Source organism: Sclerotinia sclerotiorum, genomic scaffold, assembly GCF_000146945.2.
Source record: "Sclerotinia sclerotiorum 1980 UF-70 scaffold_6 genomic scaffold, whole genome shotgun sequence".
NCBI classification, from domain to species: domain Eukaryota; kingdom Fungi; phylum Ascomycota; class Leotiomycetes; order Helotiales; family Sclerotiniaceae; genus Sclerotinia; species Sclerotinia sclerotiorum.
In genome coordinates, this window is record NW_001820830.1 from 300342 (window position 1) to 322189 (window position 21848).

The 21848-nt window shown below is 44.2% G+C and overlaps 6 protein-coding genes across 6 annotated transcripts; 2 read left to right on the top strand and 4 right to left on the bottom strand.

The window, feature by feature from the left end:
• Positions 1 to 262: 262 nt before the first annotated feature.
• Positions 263 to 6008, bottom strand: SS1G_04940 (hypothetical protein; the record flags this gene model as incomplete). The annotated part of the gene is made up of 5 exons (XM_001593463.1): positions 263 to 494; positions 790 to 3526; positions 3691 to 4506; positions 4759 to 4984; positions 5109 to 6008. 5 exons carry the CDS (start codon positions 6006 to 6008, stop codon positions 263 to 265), a joined length of 4911 nt encoding a protein of 1636 aa, XP_001593513.1.
• A 1319-nt stretch (positions 6009 to 7327) lies between these two features.
• On the bottom strand, positions 7328 to 9500 carry SS1G_04941 (hypothetical protein; the record flags this gene model as incomplete). Its single annotated transcript, XM_001593464.1, has 2 exons — positions 7328 to 8804; positions 8869 to 9500. The coding sequence occupies 2 exons, from the start codon at positions 9498 to 9500 to the stop codon at positions 7328 to 7330; spliced, it is 2109 nt and encodes a 702-aa protein (XP_001593514.1).
• A 1042-nt stretch (positions 9501 to 10542) lies between these two features.
• Positions 10543 to 10838, bottom strand: SS1G_04942 (predicted protein; the record flags this gene model as incomplete). The annotated part of the gene is made up of 2 exons (XM_001593465.1): positions 10543 to 10657; positions 10780 to 10838. 2 exons carry the CDS (start codon positions 10836 to 10838, stop codon positions 10543 to 10545), a joined length of 174 nt encoding a protein of 57 aa, XP_001593515.1.
• A 1113-nt stretch (positions 10839 to 11951) lies between these two features.
• Positions 11952 to 12618, top strand: SS1G_04943 (predicted protein; the record flags this gene model as incomplete). Its single annotated transcript, XM_001593466.1, has 3 exons — positions 11952 to 12001; positions 12437 to 12466; positions 12504 to 12618. 3 exons carry the CDS (start codon positions 11952 to 11954, stop codon positions 12616 to 12618), a joined length of 195 nt encoding a protein of 64 aa, XP_001593516.1.
• Positions 12619 to 14916: 2298 nt separating this feature from the next.
• On the bottom strand, positions 14917 to 15045 carry SS1G_04944 (predicted protein; the record flags this gene model as incomplete). Its single annotated transcript, XM_001593467.1, has 1 exon — positions 14917 to 15045. The coding sequence occupies one exon, from the start codon at positions 15043 to 15045 to the stop codon at positions 14917 to 14919; it is 129 nt and encodes a 42-aa protein (XP_001593517.1).
• A 1987-nt stretch (positions 15046 to 17032) lies between these two features.
• Positions 17033 to 18855, top strand: SS1G_04945 (hypothetical protein; the record flags this gene model as incomplete). Its single annotated transcript, XM_001593468.1, has 2 exons — positions 17033 to 17635; positions 17689 to 18855. The coding sequence occupies 2 exons, from the start codon at positions 17033 to 17035 to the stop codon at positions 18853 to 18855; spliced, it is 1770 nt and encodes a 589-aa protein (XP_001593518.1).
• Positions 18856 to 21848: the final 2993 nt, after the last annotated feature.

Here is a 21848-nt window from a genome sequence, read left to right on the forward strand (position 1 = left end):
TTGAAATGCTATGTACATAGCATGTTTCTAGGAGGCTGATTGAATTCTTAAGCGCATTGCCGACTTCGTGATTCGTTGAAAGAGATGCTAAGTGGGGTCGAAACCTTGATATAAATGATAAATTAATGCCTATTCAGAACATTGTACTTCGAAACTCTCTCGCTCCTGCTCCCTTTTCAGTTACCGCCACTTCCAATTGCTCCTTATATACCAGAACGTACTGTAATCGCCCACCGTCAGGATTGCCTCGTCCTCATTCTGATCATCCTGCCAATAGAAAGCTTATGAAGGAGCACCAATCCTCATATAACGTAACTATAGCATGCACAAGTAGTGGCTCGTACGGGTGACCCAATTCCGTAAGTAGCATACCTAAGAGAGGGGGTAGTGTGTGTGTGTGTGTGTTATTATTTAACGGCCAGAGGCCGAGGGGGCGAAGCCCCCCCATTCTCATGACATCCCCTCTTGGGGCAAAGGCCGCCAGGGAGTTACTCCTGGGTTTCTAATAGTTATATACATACTATTTCTACAGAGTGTAGTGATTCCTGAGCGCATTCCCATAGCTGCCGTGATCTTGATGAGAAATTAATCCTTCCTATTGGTGGAGGGATTACTTAGTATGAATTCTGCCGAGCTGCAGCCGGTCCGCCTAAAACCCCATGACCTTCTTAGCGCCTCCACAATTGATTATATAAGCTTTTTTTTTTTTTTTTTTCTTACAAAGGAAATACAGGTTTTATGGTCAATTTTGATTGTCTGTTAGGGTAGCTCTGCGACCTGGGGTCTCACAGCGAGTGAATGGGGCCCTTTAAGATTGGGGGGGGAGGGAGGTGGAGGGGACATATGTTGGTATAGAATCCGTTCGCTTTCGTCCAGTTTGCTAATACCTCAGCACCTTCGTAGGTACCGCAGAGGAACGGAAGAATATCGGCAGGTTTCCCTTTAGGCCGGGGGTGGTTTCTTTTGGCGATACTGCAGAAGAAGAAGTGTACTGGGGATTTACGGGCTCCACATCTGCAAAGCAGTTGTGCGTCTTGATGTAGGAAACGTTCGTGGTACGATGCGAAGTCTCCATGGCCTGAGCGGATAGCTATTAGGCGACCTAGGAAGGGTCTAGGGAGAGAGAGTTCTTTTGGGTTCCTTGGTGAGGTAAAGATCTCGAGGTCTCTGTAGGTTGTTGGGATCACTGTTGACCACAGCTGATTCATTGCTTTTTGCCTGAGTCCTTTGGTCACTCTTCTGAGTCCTGCATATGAGTAGGCCCCTGTGGGTTGAGGGAGGGCTGCCCCTGCCTTGGCCGCTTTGTCAGCCGCTTCGTTTCCTGCTACATCTTTATGACCAGGGACCCATCGGATATGGACTGTGCCATTGTGCCAGGTTGAGGCTAGTTGGCGGAAAGCCGAGAAGGTGTCCTGGGAGGATCCGGTAGATTTGGAGAGGAGTCTTGCTGCTACCTCAATATTATCAAGACAGATGTATATATCTGTTGCTATTCTCGATTCGATCGAGGAGATAGCGGCCTTGAGGCCTTCGAAAGCTGCGGTCGCTTCAGAATCGTATACTTCCTTCATTCTTCCTAGTGGAAGGCTCCCTTCGCAGAATTTGTGGTTGTCTTGGTACCCTACGAAACCGCCACCAGTGTTGCCGTTTGCAAGTTTAGACCCGTCAGAGAAGATAACGATATCTTCGCGAGGGAGTAGGTCATAGAAATCGTTGAATTCAGTAGCTGCTTCCTGTTTGGTACGGCCATTGGGGCTATGAATACGCTTCATTATTTCTGCTCTTGATTCATATTCTAGCCATTTAGGGGCTGATAGGGGATCGATCTGTTCCGAGGGCGGAAGAGATAGGATACGGCAGGCGAAACGGGTCTTGAAAGAGCCGGGGTCCTCTTGGATCCATTTAGCTCTCCAGGCGAGAGGGTGGTAGGGGTCCAGTCTTCTGGTTCTAACTGTTGAAGCGCGAGCTAGGTCGTCCAGTTCAATTTCAGGCGGGCGGAGTCCTGATTCACGGTGCAGTATTGCTATGTTGGTTGTCCTCCATACTGGCAGGATTGCTCTGGCACACTCTAAGGTAACCTTACTTAACTGGTTGATATGGCCCTCCACCTTAGTAGGGTGGTTTATTCCGAATTGTGTTCTACCTGTCCACCAGGTTTCTGCTCCAAAGTATGCACGTTTGAGGACACATGCTTCAGCGGCTTGCCGTAGTAGTCTGGGAGGGGCTCCTCTTATAGAGTTACCCAGGGATTTAAGAGCTCTGGCTATTACAATAGCTTTTGTAGCTAGTTCTTTCGTATGCCATTTGAAGGATAACTTTTTATCGAAGAGGATTCCGAGCCATCTAATATAGGGCTTTCCATTGGCAAGTTCTTTGATTGTTAGATCTCCCATAGTAATTGTAGGGGTAATATCTGGGTTCTGTTCAGTCCTGCGTTTTGAGAAGTGGATGAGTTCTGATTTGCCGGGATCAAAGGTGATGCCTTCTGAGGCGCCCCAGGTTAGGATCTCCAGTGTGGTAGCGTTGAGTTCGGTGACATTATCATCCAGAGAGTTCGAGGCAGCTAGTATAGCTACATCGTCTGCGTAGCCGAATTTGATTGTGTCCTTCCCCATTTTGAAGATAGGGGCGATGTATAACATAAAGAGAATGGGTGATATAGGGGAGCCTTGTGGGAGCCCGCATTCAATGTTTGTTTTGGGGCCTGTGGTTCCATCTAGGCGAACTTGGATGGTTCTTCGGGTTACGAAGGAGGATAACCATTTGGTGAGGTTAGGGGCCCAGCCTTGTTCCCGGAGCCTCCGGATCAGGCGTCCGGGGAGGACAGCGTCGAAGGCTCCTTTGATATCGAGAGTGAGCAACGAGGCCGAGCCGTTTAAGTTAAGTGCATGTTCGACATCGTGGGTAAGGCAGGTGGTGAGGTCTACTGAGGATCTGAGAGGCAGGGCTCCGAATTGGTGTGTGGAAAGGACTTTATGGGAGATCGAGGTCCAGGACATTTGCCGGGCAATTAATCGTTCGAGTCCTTTGCCGAGGACTGAGAGTAGGGCGATGGGTCTGTATGATCTGGGAGAGGAGAGGTCGGCCTTATTGGGTTTGGGGATGATTGCAAGGATCGCACTGCGGAAGGATTTCGGGTGATATCCGAGGTGGAGACAGCTGTAGTAAAGTTGGGAGACGAATGGCTCGATCAGAGACCAGGCTTCTTTGAGGATTGCTGTAGGGAGTTCGTCTGCCCCAGGGGCTGTATTGCCTGCCAACAAGACTGCGTTCTGTATCGCTTGAGCATTGATGATTGGGGGAGGGAGTTGTTTGGTAGGGACAGTTGGGCAATCTATAGGGATGTCTCCAACTTCTGTATCTCTTTTGAGGAGATTGTTTATTAAGATGGTTCGTTTTTCCGGGGTCCCGGTTGCAAGGGGTCGGTTGGGGTGAAGGGGGTCCTTGAGAGGGGGGGAATGGAAAGAGCCTGTGGTTTTATGCCATTTAGATATGGCGAAGATGTCCTTGGCATGTTGGGCCTGGTCTATCTTTGTGCGGTAGAAGGATCTTTTAGCTTTTCGGATGGTTTGTCTGAAGAGTTGTTTGTCAATCTGATTTCGGTGGTATTGTATGCGTGCATTGCTGCATTCATCGTTCCACCAGGGTTGGGTCTTTTGTTTTGGCCTGTAGTTCTTTTGGCAGAGCCACAATAAGCTTTGTGGATGGCGTCTACAAGGTCATCGGTGAACTGGTCTAGTTCTGCTTCGCTTCGAGGTGGGGCATTCAGGGTTGTGAGATTGGTTTTTAAGAGGGATTTGAAAAGGATAGGATCGAGGCTTTTAGGACGAAGCTGTTTCAAAGTATTCGTTGTATTGGATATCCATGGGATATTTGTAAGGAGGGGAGTGTGGTCCGAGGTGACATCAAGGTGATAGGCGACACGGGTATTGAGGCCTTGTTGATGTAGTGTGTGGGAGCAAAAGGCCAGATCCAGAACATTGCCTATAGAGTGGGTAGGTTTATCTAGCTCGGATGAGAATACTAATTGGTGTTCTTCGAGCCATTTGTTGAAGGGGATAGAGGCAGGAGAGAGGTTTCCTGTATAGCTAGGTTGCCAGTTCCGGTGTGGGAGGTTGAAGTCCCCACAGAGGAAGGTGTTCCCTTGAAGGTAGGTGTCTGGGGTGTCGATGAGGGTTTGGGTGGTATTCTGGGGGCGGGTTGGAGAACCGCGGGGGCTGTTATATATATTGAAGATGGTGACTGAGTAATTGGTCTCAGTTTTTAGTTGGAGGATGAGGAGATCTGAAAGGGCATATGGGTCAATGTGAGGGGGTTTGAGTTGGGTGATAATGATGTCTAGGTCTTTGCGGATGTAGGAGATCACTCTGGGTCTACCATGCTCAAGCCAGTTGTCTGTTGGGGAGTAGCATTGGTATGCTGGGTGCCATTTGGTGATTCGGCGGGAGAGGTCTTTCGAGATGTATGGTTCTTGTATCATTATGATGTCGGACTTTTCGTTGTATGCTGTAGCGAGTGCAATATCATGTGCCTCAGCGCTTCTGCCTGTGTTCAGTTGGAAGACGGATAGTTGTTGTCTATTCATTATGATTTATGGAGCGGAAGATATCGATAGGTCCTGGGGTGACGTATCGGGTGGAGCGGGTGGTAGAGGGGGGGGCTGTTGGTGTGGGTTGGACTGGGGGAGTGACCGGTCTGGAGATAGGTTGGGTCTCTATTGTCTCCATAATGTCGGTGTTTTGCCGAAAGTGAATCCACCTGCCTGCAATGCATCCATCGTCTTTTCTGGCTTTGGTGGTGGCAAGAAAACCTGATTTTCTGATTTCGATTTTCTGTTCTTTGGTGAGTTGTCGGCCTTTGCCGGCGAAAAGAGGGCATCTGTAGTCATCGGCTGCGTGGGGGCCGTGGCAATGTAGGCATCGGGGAGGGCAGGTGTGTTCCCCTTGTGTATCACATCTGTTCGAATGAGCGAATGTTTTATGTTCTGTAGAGCCGCATAAGCGGCATTTGCTAGGTCTAGCACAGGTTCTTGGGTTATGCCAGTTCCAGCATTTGTCGCATTGTATGATTTTATTCTTGCGGGGCAGCAATCGGGTTGTGGTGGTTACCCCGAAGAGTCGCATGAACTTCGGGATTTGGGATGGATTGGTCTCGTTTGGAAAGTTGACGAACCAATCGCAGGTTGAACTGGACGGAGTGATAGTGCTGTTCGGTGTTTCCGCTACCAGAAGTGGGGTGACACCTGTCAGTTCTTTAATGGCCAGTTTTAACATGTGTGAATCCACATCTCCTGTTGTATATTGGTCATTTTCGAAGAGGCCTATGCGTCTGGGGACGTTGGAGATACGGTATGAGAGCCATTGAGCGTTTCGCTCTACTTTGACCGTGCCAGAAGGGGAGGTGAAGAAGTTGGAGATGGTTTGAATCTGGGATTCGAGGATTGAGAGGGATTCGGGTCTGTTTGGGCATAAGGCCAGGCCGGACTTCGTTTGCTGTATTTCCTGAAGAGCTTTTCCATGTATTCCTAGTTTGGTTTTGAGGCTCGTGTAGATAGCATAGACATGCATATCTCTTGCCGGGTGGGCTAGAGGGAGTCGGACGAAGAGTCTGTTGTCCTCGGAGAGTTTTTGAATGCTTTTGGTCTTTGTGGCTGAAGGCTGGCTGAAGATCTTTGAGGTAGTTGAGGCAGCAGCTTTGGCATATGTAGGCTTTGTGATCGGGGTGCTGTTCGATGCAGAGGCATTTTTGTGTATATGTGGCTTGATCGGGGTTGAGCCTGTGATAAATGCTTTGAAGTGTGTTGTAGCCACTGTTGCGAGTTCGTCGCTGAGTTGGGCCAGGGCTTCCTTTAAGTGTTTGGGGAGGCCTTGATTGTTGGTGCGGTGTTGATCCAAGAACTTTGCGATAGGATCAAATAGGGACTGTCCTTCAGAGGCTCTGATGGAAGCTGCTGCTACAGATTCCGCTAGAGCCTTCTGGAGGGGGCCGTCGGGGGGGGATGGGGCCATGATTGACCTTGTTGCGGTGCCCAAAGGGCAGCGCTTTGCGGAGAGGAGATCGTTTGGAGTAGACAGTATAGATATAGTCGGTTTCTCTTCGAAAAGAGGAAACGTGTCGATTTTGTTGCAGAGAGGGGGTAGTGTTACGATCACGGATCTTACAGTAACCGATCGTGTGCCTACGAGATGCGATTCGATCAAAATAGTATGGGATTAAGGTCATGTGGGGATCTGAAGAGCACAGACTCTGTTATTATATGATTCCCACCGATCCCACCGACTTAAATCAAGTGGGAGCGATGGGATAGGGAGTACGTAGATCTATATAACTAGGAGGGATTCTCTCACTGTAGAGCTTCGTGCTCAAGATCAATCATTTAGTATACTCTACTATTAGTTACGAATTGCATTATTGTCATTACTTTAAAGTCCCTGCTTGACGCCTAGTTATAAACCACCTCGAGAGCCTAGAGCACTTCCACGTGATCTAGACGGCAAACCTCGTAACAGACATGGAGATATTGACTGGGCAGCTGGTAGCGGATTGGGTGTATGGGAGTTTGCAAAGACTTTGTGGTATGAGAATATCGACTTCATGACAACTTACACGATATACATCAGAAAGAGAATTCTCAAAGACAAGAAGTAGTTACTGTAACATCAAAAAACGTAATTCATTGATGTATCATAAGCGGACATGGTAACATATCCATTGACGCATTTGATCCGCTAACATGCTGATCCACCCACAACAATAATCCCCTTTATGTAACACTACCACTACTAACTACGTCAATTCACCACGAGCCTCCACCTCCCTCTTCCTATCCATGACACCAACCGCTCGCTAACAGCAAACATAAGCTTCGATCCAATGCAAAAGGCCATCCTACTACCGTGCATCCAGCCGAAAGAGATATCCATACGTCATTTCGAGTTCCAATCGAAACATAAGGGCCATTATCATTGAGAGAACGCACCATACCAAGACGAAGAAAACCGAATCAGAGATCGAAATGCAAGAAGGTACTGAAAAGCATAATAGAGGCTCTAACCTGCAACCAAAAAAAATCCATGCCAACCAAATCAAAAGATTGAATTGTCATCCCTAATACAAAAACATGATATGAGAAGTCAAGCCACCGCTTCTGAAGAATGAACAATGATATATCTTTTTTTCGCAATCGAAACCATAAGCAAGAAACGATAATAAACAGCAACGCTTCAGGAAATACGAATAAGATAGCTGAAGGCATTAAAAAGGACTATAAAGATGTGACTTGCAGATCGTGAATAGAGGCAATGGTGGGGGGAGTTACAGAAGGTCGTTACTGCGTATAGTAGACTACGCCTTGTTGCTGTGGATAATAAAAGCCATCTGGACTTGGTGTCATCATTCCGCCCATTCCTACTACACCCCCTACTTGTTGCATAGGATACTGTTGAGTTTGTTGATAGCCGCCTGGGAAAGTTGGAACAGCTGGGATTTGTGCGGCATCATAGTAATACACCATTCCATTGACTTCTTGGGCAACCAAGTTTTGAGGTGCTTGTGTTGCCGAGCTTTCAGTAGTCTGTGGTGCGGCTTGATTATATGTTTGTTGTGGCTGCTGTTGTGTAGGTACAAAAGGAGCTGCACCAGCTGCAGAAGTCATAGGTGCATTAAAGGTTTGGGGGTAATAATATCCTTGAGGAGGCTGCAAGACAGGATAAGTTTGGGGATAAAAGTTGGAAGCTTGTTGTTGGTAAGGGTTAGGTTGAAAAGCTGGTGCGTGAATAGCTCTCTCTGGAATTTGTGACAACGGTGTACCAGTCGAAGCTTGACTGGGGTAAGATGGTTGCCGGGTATGTTGAGTATTATCGTGCGAGTAACTGTTACCATTGATTTGAATGGGAACTTGTTGATGGAATGGTTGTTGGGTTTGCTGAGGAGGATTGAATGACATAGATGCGGGTGATTCGATGTCGGCCACAGACACGGTCTTTTGAGGCCGAGGTTGATGCATGGGAATTGCATTTGGGCGATTTTCCCGAAGAGCTGGTTTTTGTGGAAGGGGATAAGTTTGAGGGCGTGGAACATTATCGAGAGAAGATGCTTGTGGAGATGAATCAATTATTCCAGACTCAGGAGCCTGGGTTTGTTGAGATTGTGCAGCTTGACTTGATGGTGGTAATTTTACAACAGGTCTTGATGAATCCATCGAGATTTGTGGCCTTGACATCGTTGAACCACTGGGTGAGACAAGTGTTTCTCGATTGACTTCTCGTGCAAGAGACGAGCGACGACTCATGGCAACGCTTGGAGTATATGTTCCTCCATAAATGCTTCCACCAAAAACACTTGTACGTCTCGAAAAACCACCCACAGATCCAAGGCCAGCTCTACCTCTGCCACGTCCACCAAATCCCTGTTGATTAGGTCGCATAGCTCTTGGGATGAATATAAATGATCTATCGACAGCAGGGAATATGTAACGTGGTGGATGATCAGGTAGGGATATTCGAACTGGTTTATCTCGACGAAGCGGCGGTCGGTGATCAGGCAGACGCGTATATTGCTTCACTGGAATTCCAGGAAATACAACAGGTTTTTCCATATCTGCAAAGAATACACGAATTTGTACATTTCCAATGTGCTTCGTAGTCGAAAGTGATCGATTGAGCGGTGCAGATTTCGAAGCTGGTGCTGGTCTTTGGGATCCATTTGAAGCTCCATTTGTAGATGATGGTACGGGTTCAGTTATTATTTCGTGCATATCGTGTGCCCATTGAACATCGGTAGGTTCCAAAGGTTGTGAGATATTACTATAAATGTTAGCAGAAATTCAAAATCACTCAAGAGATGATGATATACTTGATAGGTGCATACGGCCCCCCAATTCCGGGCCGGCCCCGACCACCTCTGCCCCTGCCAAATGGCCGAAAACCATTCGCCGCAGGACCAGCATGACGATGATCGTGCATAAAGAATGCTCCTCTATTTGGCACAAACGCAGGATCCGCATCTCTCTTTTTCTTGTATTCTTCATGTTCTCTCCTTCGCCTTTCATGAGGTTGTTCTTGTGATCGATCCATTTGAGCAGTAGATGTGACAATAGCCGGTGAAGGGGTATCTTTCGTCTCGTCTTCTCGAAAGTCCTCGAATTGTACAGTTTCTACCGGTTCAGAGGTTTTGGGCCCATTCACCATCATTTCCATATCATTGGCTCCATTTGTGAACTTTGAAGCTTCAGTAGTACCATTGCTAGCTTTTGTTTGTCCACCATTCTGCCCAGTTGATCTATTTCCATTCATCTTGGTTGATTGAGGTACCTCATTAGTTGTGATGTCGCCATTGACAGGTTCATCGTCCTCATGTACATCTTCATCGTCACTGATTATTGAACCTTCAGATAGAGAGTCATCATCCATTTCAGTAATATCTTGAGCTCCTTCATCATCGCCCTCGTCCTCAACCCGCCTTCTTCTCACAACCAAATCTCTGCGTTGGCGGGCACCCATTTTGAGAAGCTGTTAAACAATTCAAAGGATTTGCGACGGGTTGATGGGCGATCCTGGAGAACTTGTCAAGGGAAAGAATTCGTGACAGATCATGCAGTGGCGTACAAAATGGGGTTGTGATGTAGCGCCCGCGCTCAATAAAAAGTTATCTGGGACAGCAACTGGATGTTAGGTCGATGATTTGATGTAGAGCAAATTGTAAAGGGCGAAACCTGCACACCGGAAATGTATGTGTTGAGATTAGTAGAAGGTATGGGGGTGGTTGATAGCTCTTTCGTTGTGTAAGAATTAAGCATTAAAGTTTATCAGAGGCTGAAATCCCAGATAGGTTAAGGACCTTGCACTTCGATTTCTTCCGTGGAAGGTTCGATAAAACCACCGATAAAAGATTGTTGCGTATTAGTAAGCCGTAAGCTGTAAGCTGTTCGACCACACACAAGAAAACCCGGGGAATGGATGATTAACCACAGCCAACCATTGACTGTCTAATTTTTATTTATATTTATATTAACATCAATGTCATCAAACGAATTGTCCATTTTATCCAATCTACGGTATAAGATTTCAAGACTCTGTCTCCAACCTCCTCCAATCGAATGAGACCGTACACGTCCAGCATAAAGACGGGACATTTGGTACCAACTCATGCCTACTCTAGAACATTCTGGGCAGGGCCAACAACGAACAGAGTTGTTGTCAATATGAACACGCCAACCACGCAGATTTGTAGTTCACCGTTGACCGTTTGGAGTATACTCGGAATAGTAAGACCACGAAGAATGATTGGTACATCGAATTGAAGTGGTGGAATCGGATATAAGGCCACTATGTACACTGATTCATGTTTCCCCTTTAAAAAGGAGGCCACATTTCAATGTATGTGAGCTGAGAGTCAAATTTATTGGTTATTCGTTATATTCCTCATGCTATATTTACATTTGCTATAGTCTTGCTCCTTCCCCCGAGCTTGCAAGCTTTCTAACGGACGAATTTCGTACATTTCTCCTGGTTGAAAGGAGCTTCCTCATTCGGGATTGAGGAGTCACGTGTTACCCCATTCAAAATTGAGTTGAGATCCGTGCTGAGATGGAACACCAACACCAGAAGTGCCGGTCAAGGATCCCATTTTGTGGTAATCATCATCATTGTGAACGTCCCTAGATAATTAGCTGTCAATATTTTTGAATCGTGAATCTAGTGACCTACTAGGTCCATAACGTAACCTCAACTTGTACATTCTATATACATGTTGTCCTCCCATCATGTTGAAGCAACTTACCCACAAGGTTGATATGTGCCAAAAACAGCTCTTTCTCGACATGGTCTCGACCCATCCATCGTACCTGGGGTTGATCTGATAGGTGGAACGGACGAGATTTGTTACTATTCAGAGTTTGTGACTATTCAAAGGCAAAGTTCAAAAATGGTGAAGCGAGGCTTTTCAGGATCGCAGTCCATCAGTAGTTTACTATTTGCTCCTATGTTTTCCCTCCCGTCCCAATTGATCTTCATCAATTTTTTTCCAAGAGAACTCACAACACCTAGGCAGTTAACCCAACTCGAATACCGCTTCGTTAAACACTATTATAGATTCATCCTTCAGCAGCCTTCTTCCAATGACCATTCCTTCTAGCTCAACTGTCCTCTTGCCACTTTCCATCCCAACAAGCCATATTCACATCGGCCCTTCTACTTCACGCTATCCGCCGTGAATTTTAGACCAAATTGTCACGATTCACCATCACGTGGGACAAGTAGGGATCACGTGATGGAGCCTCCAGGAGCATAGGCTCCTCCAGGCTCCTGGAAAGGACCAGTATATAAACATTCATTATTTTCATAGTACAGGAGCTTCGTGCTCAACTTAGTTATCAATTAGTTTACCTACATTCTACTTGATCTAGTAACGACTTCACTTCCAAGTGAATACCAGTGATAAAGCCTTAACCAACAACTACCAACCGGACGAACCTGAGGCAGCCGCTGCCTCCAGTATAGTATCGTTACACAAATCTCTATCCCAAGCTTCCTGGTCTCTAAACGCACTAACATCTAGAGCATTATCATTCACAAATCATTAATATCTGTATCATGCCCACTCAATGAAGAATCTTTTTGGGGCCAGGGCGAGGGAATTTAATGCCAGTAGCCAGCCCGGCTTAAATATCTCATTCTTTGAATTGTACCTCGGACAATAGTATCTCGAGCTGAAAGACCCCATAGCACTTCTCCATATATCCTTTTGAATACCTATATAAATTTACTTTCTATAATAAAATGAGATAGTATTCTTCAATATCTGAGCCTAGTTTACTATATATTATCTCCTGGGATTTGTGTATCATTAGATAGCATCTAATTTGATATCAATAAATGCACTGAGTTTTCCATCGTAATACATACTAGGCCAATTGAACGATGGACTTGCGGCATATATGACGGAAGTGTCATATGTCGAGGTTGGGGACGGGGGATTGGGAGAATGGTAGACCATTTGGTGGGTGAATCAATGATAACATGATTAAATCCGTTCTCTTCAAATTTTCCATGATGCGGCCAAAGTGATGGCGCTATACCATATCCTTGATTTTTGAATAGAGACTTAACACTGAGCTCGAAGTATTTGATGTCCCATGCTCTAAGAGAGACTCTTTTGTGTTTCGATATTCATTGATACCCATATCCTTTGGTATCGCATCACCTCTTGTCAAATCCACACATTCTTGGTAAGAATATTTTTAACACTCTTCAATTCAACTATTCAAGTCATTTGAAATACGCAAACTAATCTCTCTCCAACCTTCATCCAGAATAGAAACTTGTTCTTGATCAATTTGGCAATGCAAACTGCTCAAGGGAGGACGAATTATTATTCTTCGTGATGATGATGATACTGCACTCAGTCTCTTTGGGAGAACATACTAATAAGATGATAGAGTATATGCTCAGCCTTGGTACCTCTTGCAGTGTGTATATGCTAATTCTAGAGCTTTGATAGTAAAGAAATTCGGAATTGTCATGTCAGAGTAAATGGGGAAAGATAATTGGTGATGCTATTGAAGGATGGAAGGAAGATCGTGGTAATGAGGCTGATACTGCACAAATACACCATATGTGAGGCTTGTCATCCAAACAGTCAGAAACTTATGGACAAGCAGAGTAAGTAATGCAATGGTTGAACCAATCATCACTCACTACCACATTCTGATTCAATATGGAAAGAAAAAGATAGAATTACTGCGGAAGACGTGCAAAGTGCAAGCTCACAAATTAGCCCTTACCCAAACCCATCCCTGTACTTCATGCAACGTACGTTCATGAAAATCTTGTCGTAGAATTGATCCTATGTCGACGTCAACTAGAATAATTTCCCTCAATCTAAAGCCTGTTCACCAAGATTCATAAAGCTAAGAACCGTGAGCTACCTTTCACGTCCAGCTCCTACTGACCATTTTAAAAGCAAGATCCATTTGCTATGATAGCTTACATATAAGCTAAAATGGTCAGAGATTGAGACTTGCAAACCTTGAATTTCTGAATTCACGAGGATGGTCGTATTGTGAGATGCGAAGAGCAGGAAATTTGTCGAAAATGATTTCCTTTTTGCAGGTTTGGAGAGCTGTTAATGTCAGTTGAGGCTATGCAGCGTATTTAGGATATGAATTCAAAAACAGCGTCGATATATCATCATAACTAGATACGAGCCTCTTCTTCTTCCGGAAGAGAATCAGGAAGTTCTTTCTCCATCCTGTGTTGTTCTGGTGTTCCGAAAAACGAGAAAGATATTCACCACCTCCGGTTTCCTGCTGCTGTGGACAAAAAAATCATGAAAGATCTTTGATATAGCCATATAATTTGATTGTTAATCCAGTCTTTACACGCTTGTGTCATTTTCTCACTTTTTCTTGATGAGTTAAGATGGTTGTGAGATAGTAGCGATAGGGAATTGCGCAACGAATGTCTGTCAGATTCAAAGATTGATGCTAGAGAACCAATTATGGTAGTAATTTATTTATTTCAATCTCTATATTGCTTGTGTGCAATCAGACGAGCATAAATCTAAACATAAAATACACGTTCTGTACCCGATGCTCTCATATGGTGATCTTAATCTGATATTGGTGTTTAGTCTCGAGTTGACTGCGAGGTTCTCTTCGAACATGCCTGATACCCCATGAGTGTGAGCTTTGTCCAAAAATCAGCGAACATAAAATTTTATACTAGGGTACCTATTAGGTACCTACCTGGTACCTACCTATCTTGTTAAGATATTCTCATGTATATACACGCTTCAGCTTACTTTGCTCATCCCAACCATTTGAGACTTGATTGAGATGACAACTCCAAATTATCACCTTTGGTATCTCGTTTTCCACGTCTGTATTTTCTCCTCTGCTCAGGTACTGACAGATTGAAAAGAAGAAGGTAGGTAAACAAAGCGAATATTCCTGGAGGGCTTTCCACCTTCTCGCTGTTGGGACTCTTTCTACCCTTGACATATGCATTTAGAACCTCTTCAAAGTTCAACACTGCTTTCACAACCCCGTTTCATCTTATTTCCTCATCACAACTTCCCTTCTTTGCACATCTTTGCGGATTGTCGAGAGTTCCATTCTGCTTCTTGAAACGGAACATACTTTTGGTGCGCCATGTAGATCGATGTCTTCGATAGCGCCTTTCTCCCACAGCAATCAAGAATGCGTCGTCGTTCAATAGACGACAAAATGCAGACAAATCATTCATTGCAAGATATACTTCATGATCTTGACAATGAGACGCGGAGACAAGATTCATTTTCAAAGGCATGCTCAACCATATCTTCAACCATTTCATAGTGTATTCCCGGTCATTCCGATAGTAAGATTTACCTTCAATTCGAAGAAAACATCCCGAGGCTATGGCAGCTCATCCATCAGATAAGATCAATATGAGCTTAGAAATGAATACTGATTCCTTCCGAGGCATGCTTCCATTGATTTCATTCAAGGATCGGAAATGAAGGAAGCTGACCAAGATCCAGGGCCGCTCATAACCTTGACGATTTCACCAGCGTCTAACAAATCCCATATTACTTTCATTACGGTAATACGACGTCGGAACATCCTTCTCAGGACAAAAATGCGGTTCAAACTTCAAGATCTACCCAGATAGTTTGGTAATAGGTGGCGAGCCCTTTGAAAATTGTCGGTACCATGCGGAAAGCTGTCGAGGGCAATAATTATAAGCCAATTGCTAAGTATTCAAATTGACGGCAGAATAGAAGCCCGATAAATTATTCGACGATCATCTTTCAGCTGCAGACGGTGAAGACCCTCTCCTTTTCACTTAACACCCCCATACGGAGATTTAAAGGTACATTGGCTCTTGTACTACCAAGGACCACAAAAATTCGTCAAGCTAACTCAATTCTAGGCCATCACCAGGGATCAGAATCCAGAGCCATTTTGATCACAGCCGGCTTAACTTGCCCCTTGGATTTCGAATAATCTAAATTACCTTCGCCAGCCTTCCATCTTTCCTTTCGGCTCTCGGCTTCAACGTCCATAATACGCCACGGATATTTTCTTACGAATTTGGCGTTCTTATGTATATGCACCTGCAGGTACCCCAAAATCAATCCTCCACATAGCACATACCTCGAGAGATACACATCGTATTTCCTTTCAAAAGGAGACATTTCTCGAGAAACGGGGATCAAGCAGTGCTTCATAGCCTGCACTTCTCCAGCAAGGACGGACTTGGGCAAACCAAATATAGAATATTTCCTCGGTGTCTTGACGCCTTTCAATGACATGTGAATGTGAACATTTTTAATTTGTTATACATCTCAATGACGTGTGAAATCTCAATTCACAATTTGGGTTTCGGATGTTATATGCCAGAACATATACGGAGTACAAGGCGGCTCCATGGAATACCGCTCTCCACCATCATGCAAACTTTCCCTGTCTCGTCACACTCCAAGCGATTCCACGTGTGGCTCCTATGGATTGTCCATTTAGATTCCTACATCATACGGAGTACTTGGGGAGTACCACTGTTTACCAAACAATTACCTAGGCACAAGTACCTAGTACAATAAGTATTACTCCGTACCAGGTTCCCCTTTAATCTAGAGTAAGCTCAAAAAGGAACGGACAGATGAACAGACCCACTTTGCTTGTCATCGAATTGGAATCTAAGGTTATTTGATGTTGTTGATTGGTTCAATATATTAGATGGACAATCGATAGAAATGAAATATTGAATCCTCAAATAGTATGGCAAGGTATGTGTTCTGTGGGAAAGTCCCTCATGCCTCTCTTCTGAGGAATTTCTAAGTAACCGGTGAGGTATGGGTGTGGCGTTGTGGCTCAAACTGTGGCACCACAGTAAAAAACCCACAACACGTGCAGTACGTTAACTGTACCTCAACACACAAAATAATTCTTGATCCGATCTACTCAATTCATCTCAAAGCAGCCCAATTCGATATTGGAAACATGGTTCAATGCCCGAATAGTGTCAATTAATATATTTTCATTTAATCATTTTTGATCTGGCCTGTTTGAAAGATATTATGCGGATCTCGTTCATTCGATGAAGATTGAACTTATCTAAGTCTTACCTCCGTACTATATCCTATCCTACCCTCGCCACTCCCAACTTTTCTATTCAAAACCAAAAAGCCATTGGAAGCGAAATTGGATGAAAATGCAAGCGCGTCTATTCTCCAATAGGAAAAATTGAAACGGCTTTTTGTTTCAGATGGACATCGGATATCGGCCGTAAGTAGACTAAGCACGTCCAATAGAGTGCTAGGTAGTGGTACTCTCTATAAATGAAACGGAAAAAGCTAACGTCTTTCGCATAACCGCTACAGGAAGACCTTGCCGGTTGGGTCTCACCAGCAGATCGCATAGAGAACAAGCATGTTTTATCCGATCGTTAAAACTCGCTGCGGGGTTCAAGAACTTAAACTTAGAACTCATTTCCAAAATTGATTAAGGATCTCGTTCGGTGGAGTCAAAGTCGAAATATGACTCCATAAACTCAATACTAGTGGACTCAAATAAAGTTAACCGACTGCTTTGGAAACATCACATCGAGCCTTTGTCATCTCGCTCACAATTTTATCCACTCCATCAATGATTACGATTAGTTCGCTTGCCAATTTGCTTACCAAAAATCATGCTGGTCATTCCTTTGGATCCGTTTCCGGTAAGAATCGTTGGATCTTTCATATATTTTTTTACCTAGATGAATCTCGAGCGGTTGGCTAACTGGAGAAGACGAGTGAATTATTATCTCCGTCCATTCAATGCCCCGGTAATCTAGGAAGTTTATTTCGGATAAGGTGATATGGACCCGCTCCTTGTCAGGTAACTTCATGTACTTTCGAGGAATGGAAAAGAATATATAAGGTGTGAAGTATCTCGAGGTAATAAACTTTCTCACTCATCTCATCACAGTCTTGTACTTTTCTACATTCTTTTGTACTTGTCGCTCTTTCGCCACTCACATTCCTTTTTTGCATCCAACATTCATTCAAGATGTACTCCGCAGCTGTGCTTGCAACTTTCTCCTTCCTTCTCGGCGCCGGCGCTCAACAGGTTGGAACTTTGAAAACCGAAAGTCATCCTCCCTTGACAATTCAAAAGTGTGCCGCCGGTGGAACCTGTACCGATGAGGCCGACAGCGTTGTCCTCGATGCCAACTGGAGATGGCTCCACTCCACTTCCGGCTCCACCAACTGTTACACCGGTAACACTTGGGATACCACTCTCTGCCCAGATGCTGCTACTTGTACCGCCAACTGTGCTTTTGATGGTGCCGATTACGAGGGAACATACGGTATCACCTCAAGTGGTGACTCTTTGAAGCTTAGCTTTGTTACCGGAAGCAATGTTGGTTCCCGTACCTACCTCATGGACTCTGAGACCACCTACAAGGAGTTTGCTCTTTTGGGTAACGAGTTCACCTTCACCGTCGATGTTTCCAAGCTTCCTTGCGGTCTCAACGGTGCTCTTTACTTCGTTCCTATGGACGCCGACGGAGGAATGTCCAAGTACCCTACCAACAAAGCAGGTGCTAAATACGGTACCGGTTACTGCGATGCTCAATGTCCTCAAGACATGAAGTTCGTCAGCGGCGGAGTAAGTTTTTGATTGATATCTTTCATATGTACCCCCTGCTAACAATTTACTAGGCCAACAACGAAGGATGGGTCCCTGATAGCAACAGCGCTAACTCTGGAACCGGTAACATCGGATCTTGCTGCTCTGAGTTTGATGTCTGGGAAGCCAACTCCATGTCCCAAGCTCTTACTCCTCACACTTGCACAGTTGACGGACAAACTGCTTGCACTGGTGATGACTGTGCCGGAAACACTGGTGTCTGTGATGCAGATGGATGTGATTTCAACCCATACAGAATGGGTAACACCACATTCTATGGAAGCGGAAAGACCATTGATACCACCAAGCCATTCAGCGTCGTTACTCAATTCATCACTGATGACGGAACTGAGACCGGAACCCTTACTGAGATCAAGCGTTTCTACGTTCAAGACGATGTTGTCTACGAACAACCAAACTCCGACATCTCTGGTGTCTCTGGAAACTCCATCACCGATGACTTCTGCACTGCTCAAAAGACCGCTTTCGGAGACACTGATTACTTCAGCCAAAAGGGTGGTATGGCCGCTATGGGTAAAAAGATGGCTGATGGTATGGTTCTTGTTCTCTCCATCTGGGATGATTACAACGTAAACATGCTCTGGCTCGACAGTGACTACCCAACCACCAAGGATGCTTCTACCCCAGGTGTTTCCCGTGGATCTTGCGCTACCACCTCAGGTGTCCCCGCTACTGTTGAGGCTGCTTCAGGATCTGCTTACGTTACATTCTCCAGCATCAAGTATGGACCTATCGGTTCTACCTTCAAGGCACCAGCCGACAGCTCTTCCCCAGTTGTTGCATCAAGCTCCCCCGCCGCTGTCGCTGCAGTTGTTTCTACCTCATCTGCTCAAGCTGTCCCATCTCACCCAGCTGTCTCATCTAGCCAAGCAGCCGTCTCTACTCCTGAAGCTGTCTCATCTGCCCCAGAGGTTCCTGCCTCCTCCTCCGCCGCCCAGAGCGTCGCACCCACATCCACCAAGCCAAAGTGCAGCAAAGTTAGCCAATCCAGCACCCTCGCAACATCTGTTGCTGCACCAGCCACTACTGCTACATCAGCCGCAGTTGCTGCTACTAGCGCTGCTTCTTCATCTGGTTCCGTTCCTTTGTACGGTAACTGCACTGGTGGAAAGACCTGCTCTGAGGGTACTTGTGTTGTTCAAAACCCATGGTACTCTCAATGTGTTGCTTCCTCTTAAGTGGATGCACATCTAGAGAAAAGAAAATGATTGTACTAGACTAGCACACTCATTGATTGGGTGGAAGAAGAGGATGAAAGCTACTGTACACTTCCTTTGTACAAGCTGGGTTGAAGATTTTGGTTCTTGTTCTGTATATATTAGAGTTGATTGTGGGTGTCATGTATAAATTAGCGAAAACCTAGAAATAAGAAGTTTTCATATATATTATCTGCCCTTTAATCAGTGACTGCTTTGTTTGATTTGGTAATGTTTTTAGTGTTTTGGTTGGATGTATTATTTGTTTATTTGAAATTTAGAGATTCAAATGAATAAATGGACTGAAATCTCTTCAAAGATAAACGACCTTGCTTGAGAGAAGGAGCAAAATATATTGATCGATTTATCTCATCAAATTTCAGTATAGAGAAAAAGATATAAATATTGTTAAAGTGAATGGTTCCTGCGTAGCACGTGCACAGGGCACTAGTCCTGTTAGGACTAGATTGAGAAGCTCTCCTACAGAGAGCTTCGCACTTCCGTAGAACTTAGAAGAGAGATAAACCTACTAGACCAATATTACCTCAGTTCTGCCCTATCAGCTTCCCACTATTCCCTGTGTGAGGTCATTCCTTTTAACAAATATATTAATATAGAATGATGATGATGATATATTTATATACTGTTACGACGGATCTCACATACCTAACATCACGTGATTAGCATCATGTGATATGAGGATCCCAGTAGGCTCAGCTGTCCCAGTTGTACTGGGACAACTGGGAGCACTGGGACGCATGCCACGATGGTCTATATAATCAAGATGGATTTCCTTTGTATAGAGCTTCGTGCTCAAGATCAATCATTTAGTATACTCTACTATTAGTTACGAATTGCATATCATTATTGTCATTACTTCAAGTCCCTGCTTGACGCCTAGTTATAAACCTACTTCGAGAGCCTAGAGCACTTCCACGTGATCTAGACGGCAAACCTCGTAACATATACTTCTATATTGATTTATTTGTTTTAAAACAAATAAAATATATCTGTTTTAACTATTTTTTTAATATAAGATCTTACTGATATAGATGAGTGATGAATATAATTAATGAAAAGAGATTGTTACGTCCAAAACGATTAGTATGTCACATGACCATAAAACATGTGATGGAACGGTGAGGAACGAACGTTCCTAGGAACAACCAGGAACGCTCGTTCCCAGGAACGACGATTCCTAGTTAACCATAGGCACGAAGGACTATATAATCAAGATGGATTTCCTTTGTATAGAGCTTCGTGCTCAAGATCAATCATTTAGTATACTCTACTATTAGTTACGAATTGCATATCATTATTGTCATTACTTCAAGTCCCTGCTTGACGCCTAGTTATAAACCTACTTCGAGAGCCTAGAGCACTTCCACGTGATCTAGACGGCAAACCTCGTAACAGAGATTTTGATACGAGATAGAGATATACATGAATTGAACATGCTTAACTTGTATAATATATTTTTTGTGTTAAGTTTTGCACCTGTATAGATAAATCTCTTGCAGTTATTGTATTATTTCACTTTATTCGGATTTTATTTGTTTTATATCTATTTATTCTTGATGCTCATTCATCACTCCTATCCCTCAATCACAAACCTCCATCTTCACACCAGCCTCAACAAAAGCCACAGTGGCTCATCCACCCCCTTCACGCGCACACCGGTACTCCCAGCGGCTAAAAGCTCCAATATTGCGGGGCAAACCAAAGAAACCAATCGAAAGAATCTCGTCTAAGATCTTGCCCGGAAAAGAATCATCGTCCTATGCAAACCATGTTCGTGTTTCAAAAGGCGTTAAAGAATCCTGGTTTTAATATATCTGATGGTTATTATTTCTCCACTATAGATTAATTTTCACAGCTGCAGTATTAATAGGTAGAGTATTATTGATATGGATGGAAGGGAGGAAGGATTGTTTTTGATGGGATGAATAGGATGAATGGGATGAATGGTTCGAAATTTATGGATTAGTGAAAGGGATGCGGACAGGCGGTCCGCCGTGTTTTTGGAGCGGTAATGTTAATGGGTAGAGGGATTGGGGAAACGGCAATTGAGAATTGAGAATTGATTAATGGTTGGCTTGAAGGATTATATGATGCTTTATGGAATACAGGAGAGATGGAAAATTGGTTGGGTCAAGCTTACTCCGTAGACATTGGTGAGGGGCATCATGAGGGGATAGAGGGGAGTTCCTTGAAGTCTCGAGGGGCGAAGCGGTTAAGCCTTACAGGTAACCTTAAGGTAAAGAAAGTAAGTAACCTTTTCGCTAAGTCCTTCATTTCATCTACTCCCCCTTCATCCAACACGAGACTTCCGAAAAAGATTCCCGTTTCATTTTCAAAATCTTCTATCCAATGCCAAGCATGGATAAACGCATCATAAAGAAAAGCAAGCAAGTGCCAACTTCATTCTACACTCTATCGCAAAATCAGATGAACACAAAACAATCTATTATATAGAGACAACAGCTCATATCCGGACCGTCCTGCCATAAAAAACCCATCAATTCTATCTACCTTCTTCATAATTTTTCTTTTCTATACCCCAATTGTATCATTTGCATTGTTCATCTGACTCAATTCGGCGTTTACGCCAATTTCTAGCTTCCTACTTGGGGAATTCCTGGTTTTGAGCGGCTAACGATTCCATATTTGATGATGACTTTAATTTGGGAAATTGGAGGTACAAACAATCGTTTCCGAAAAAACGGATGCTGAATTTGTTTCGTAGCAACTACCTAGGAATCGTCATAAAGAGTCGCCTTATGAGTAGGAAGATGTAATCCTCTATAATAAGTTTGAATTCCCTTTCTCTTCTTCTTGGACTTCTCTTGAACTTTGTCCTGTGCTGTTCAGTTCGTTTCATTCTTTTAAACCTCGCTTCTACGTTTTACTCTTCAACTTTCTTCTTCAAACTTTTACATATCCAGTGGATATTTACACAGGTACTTGAAGTATCT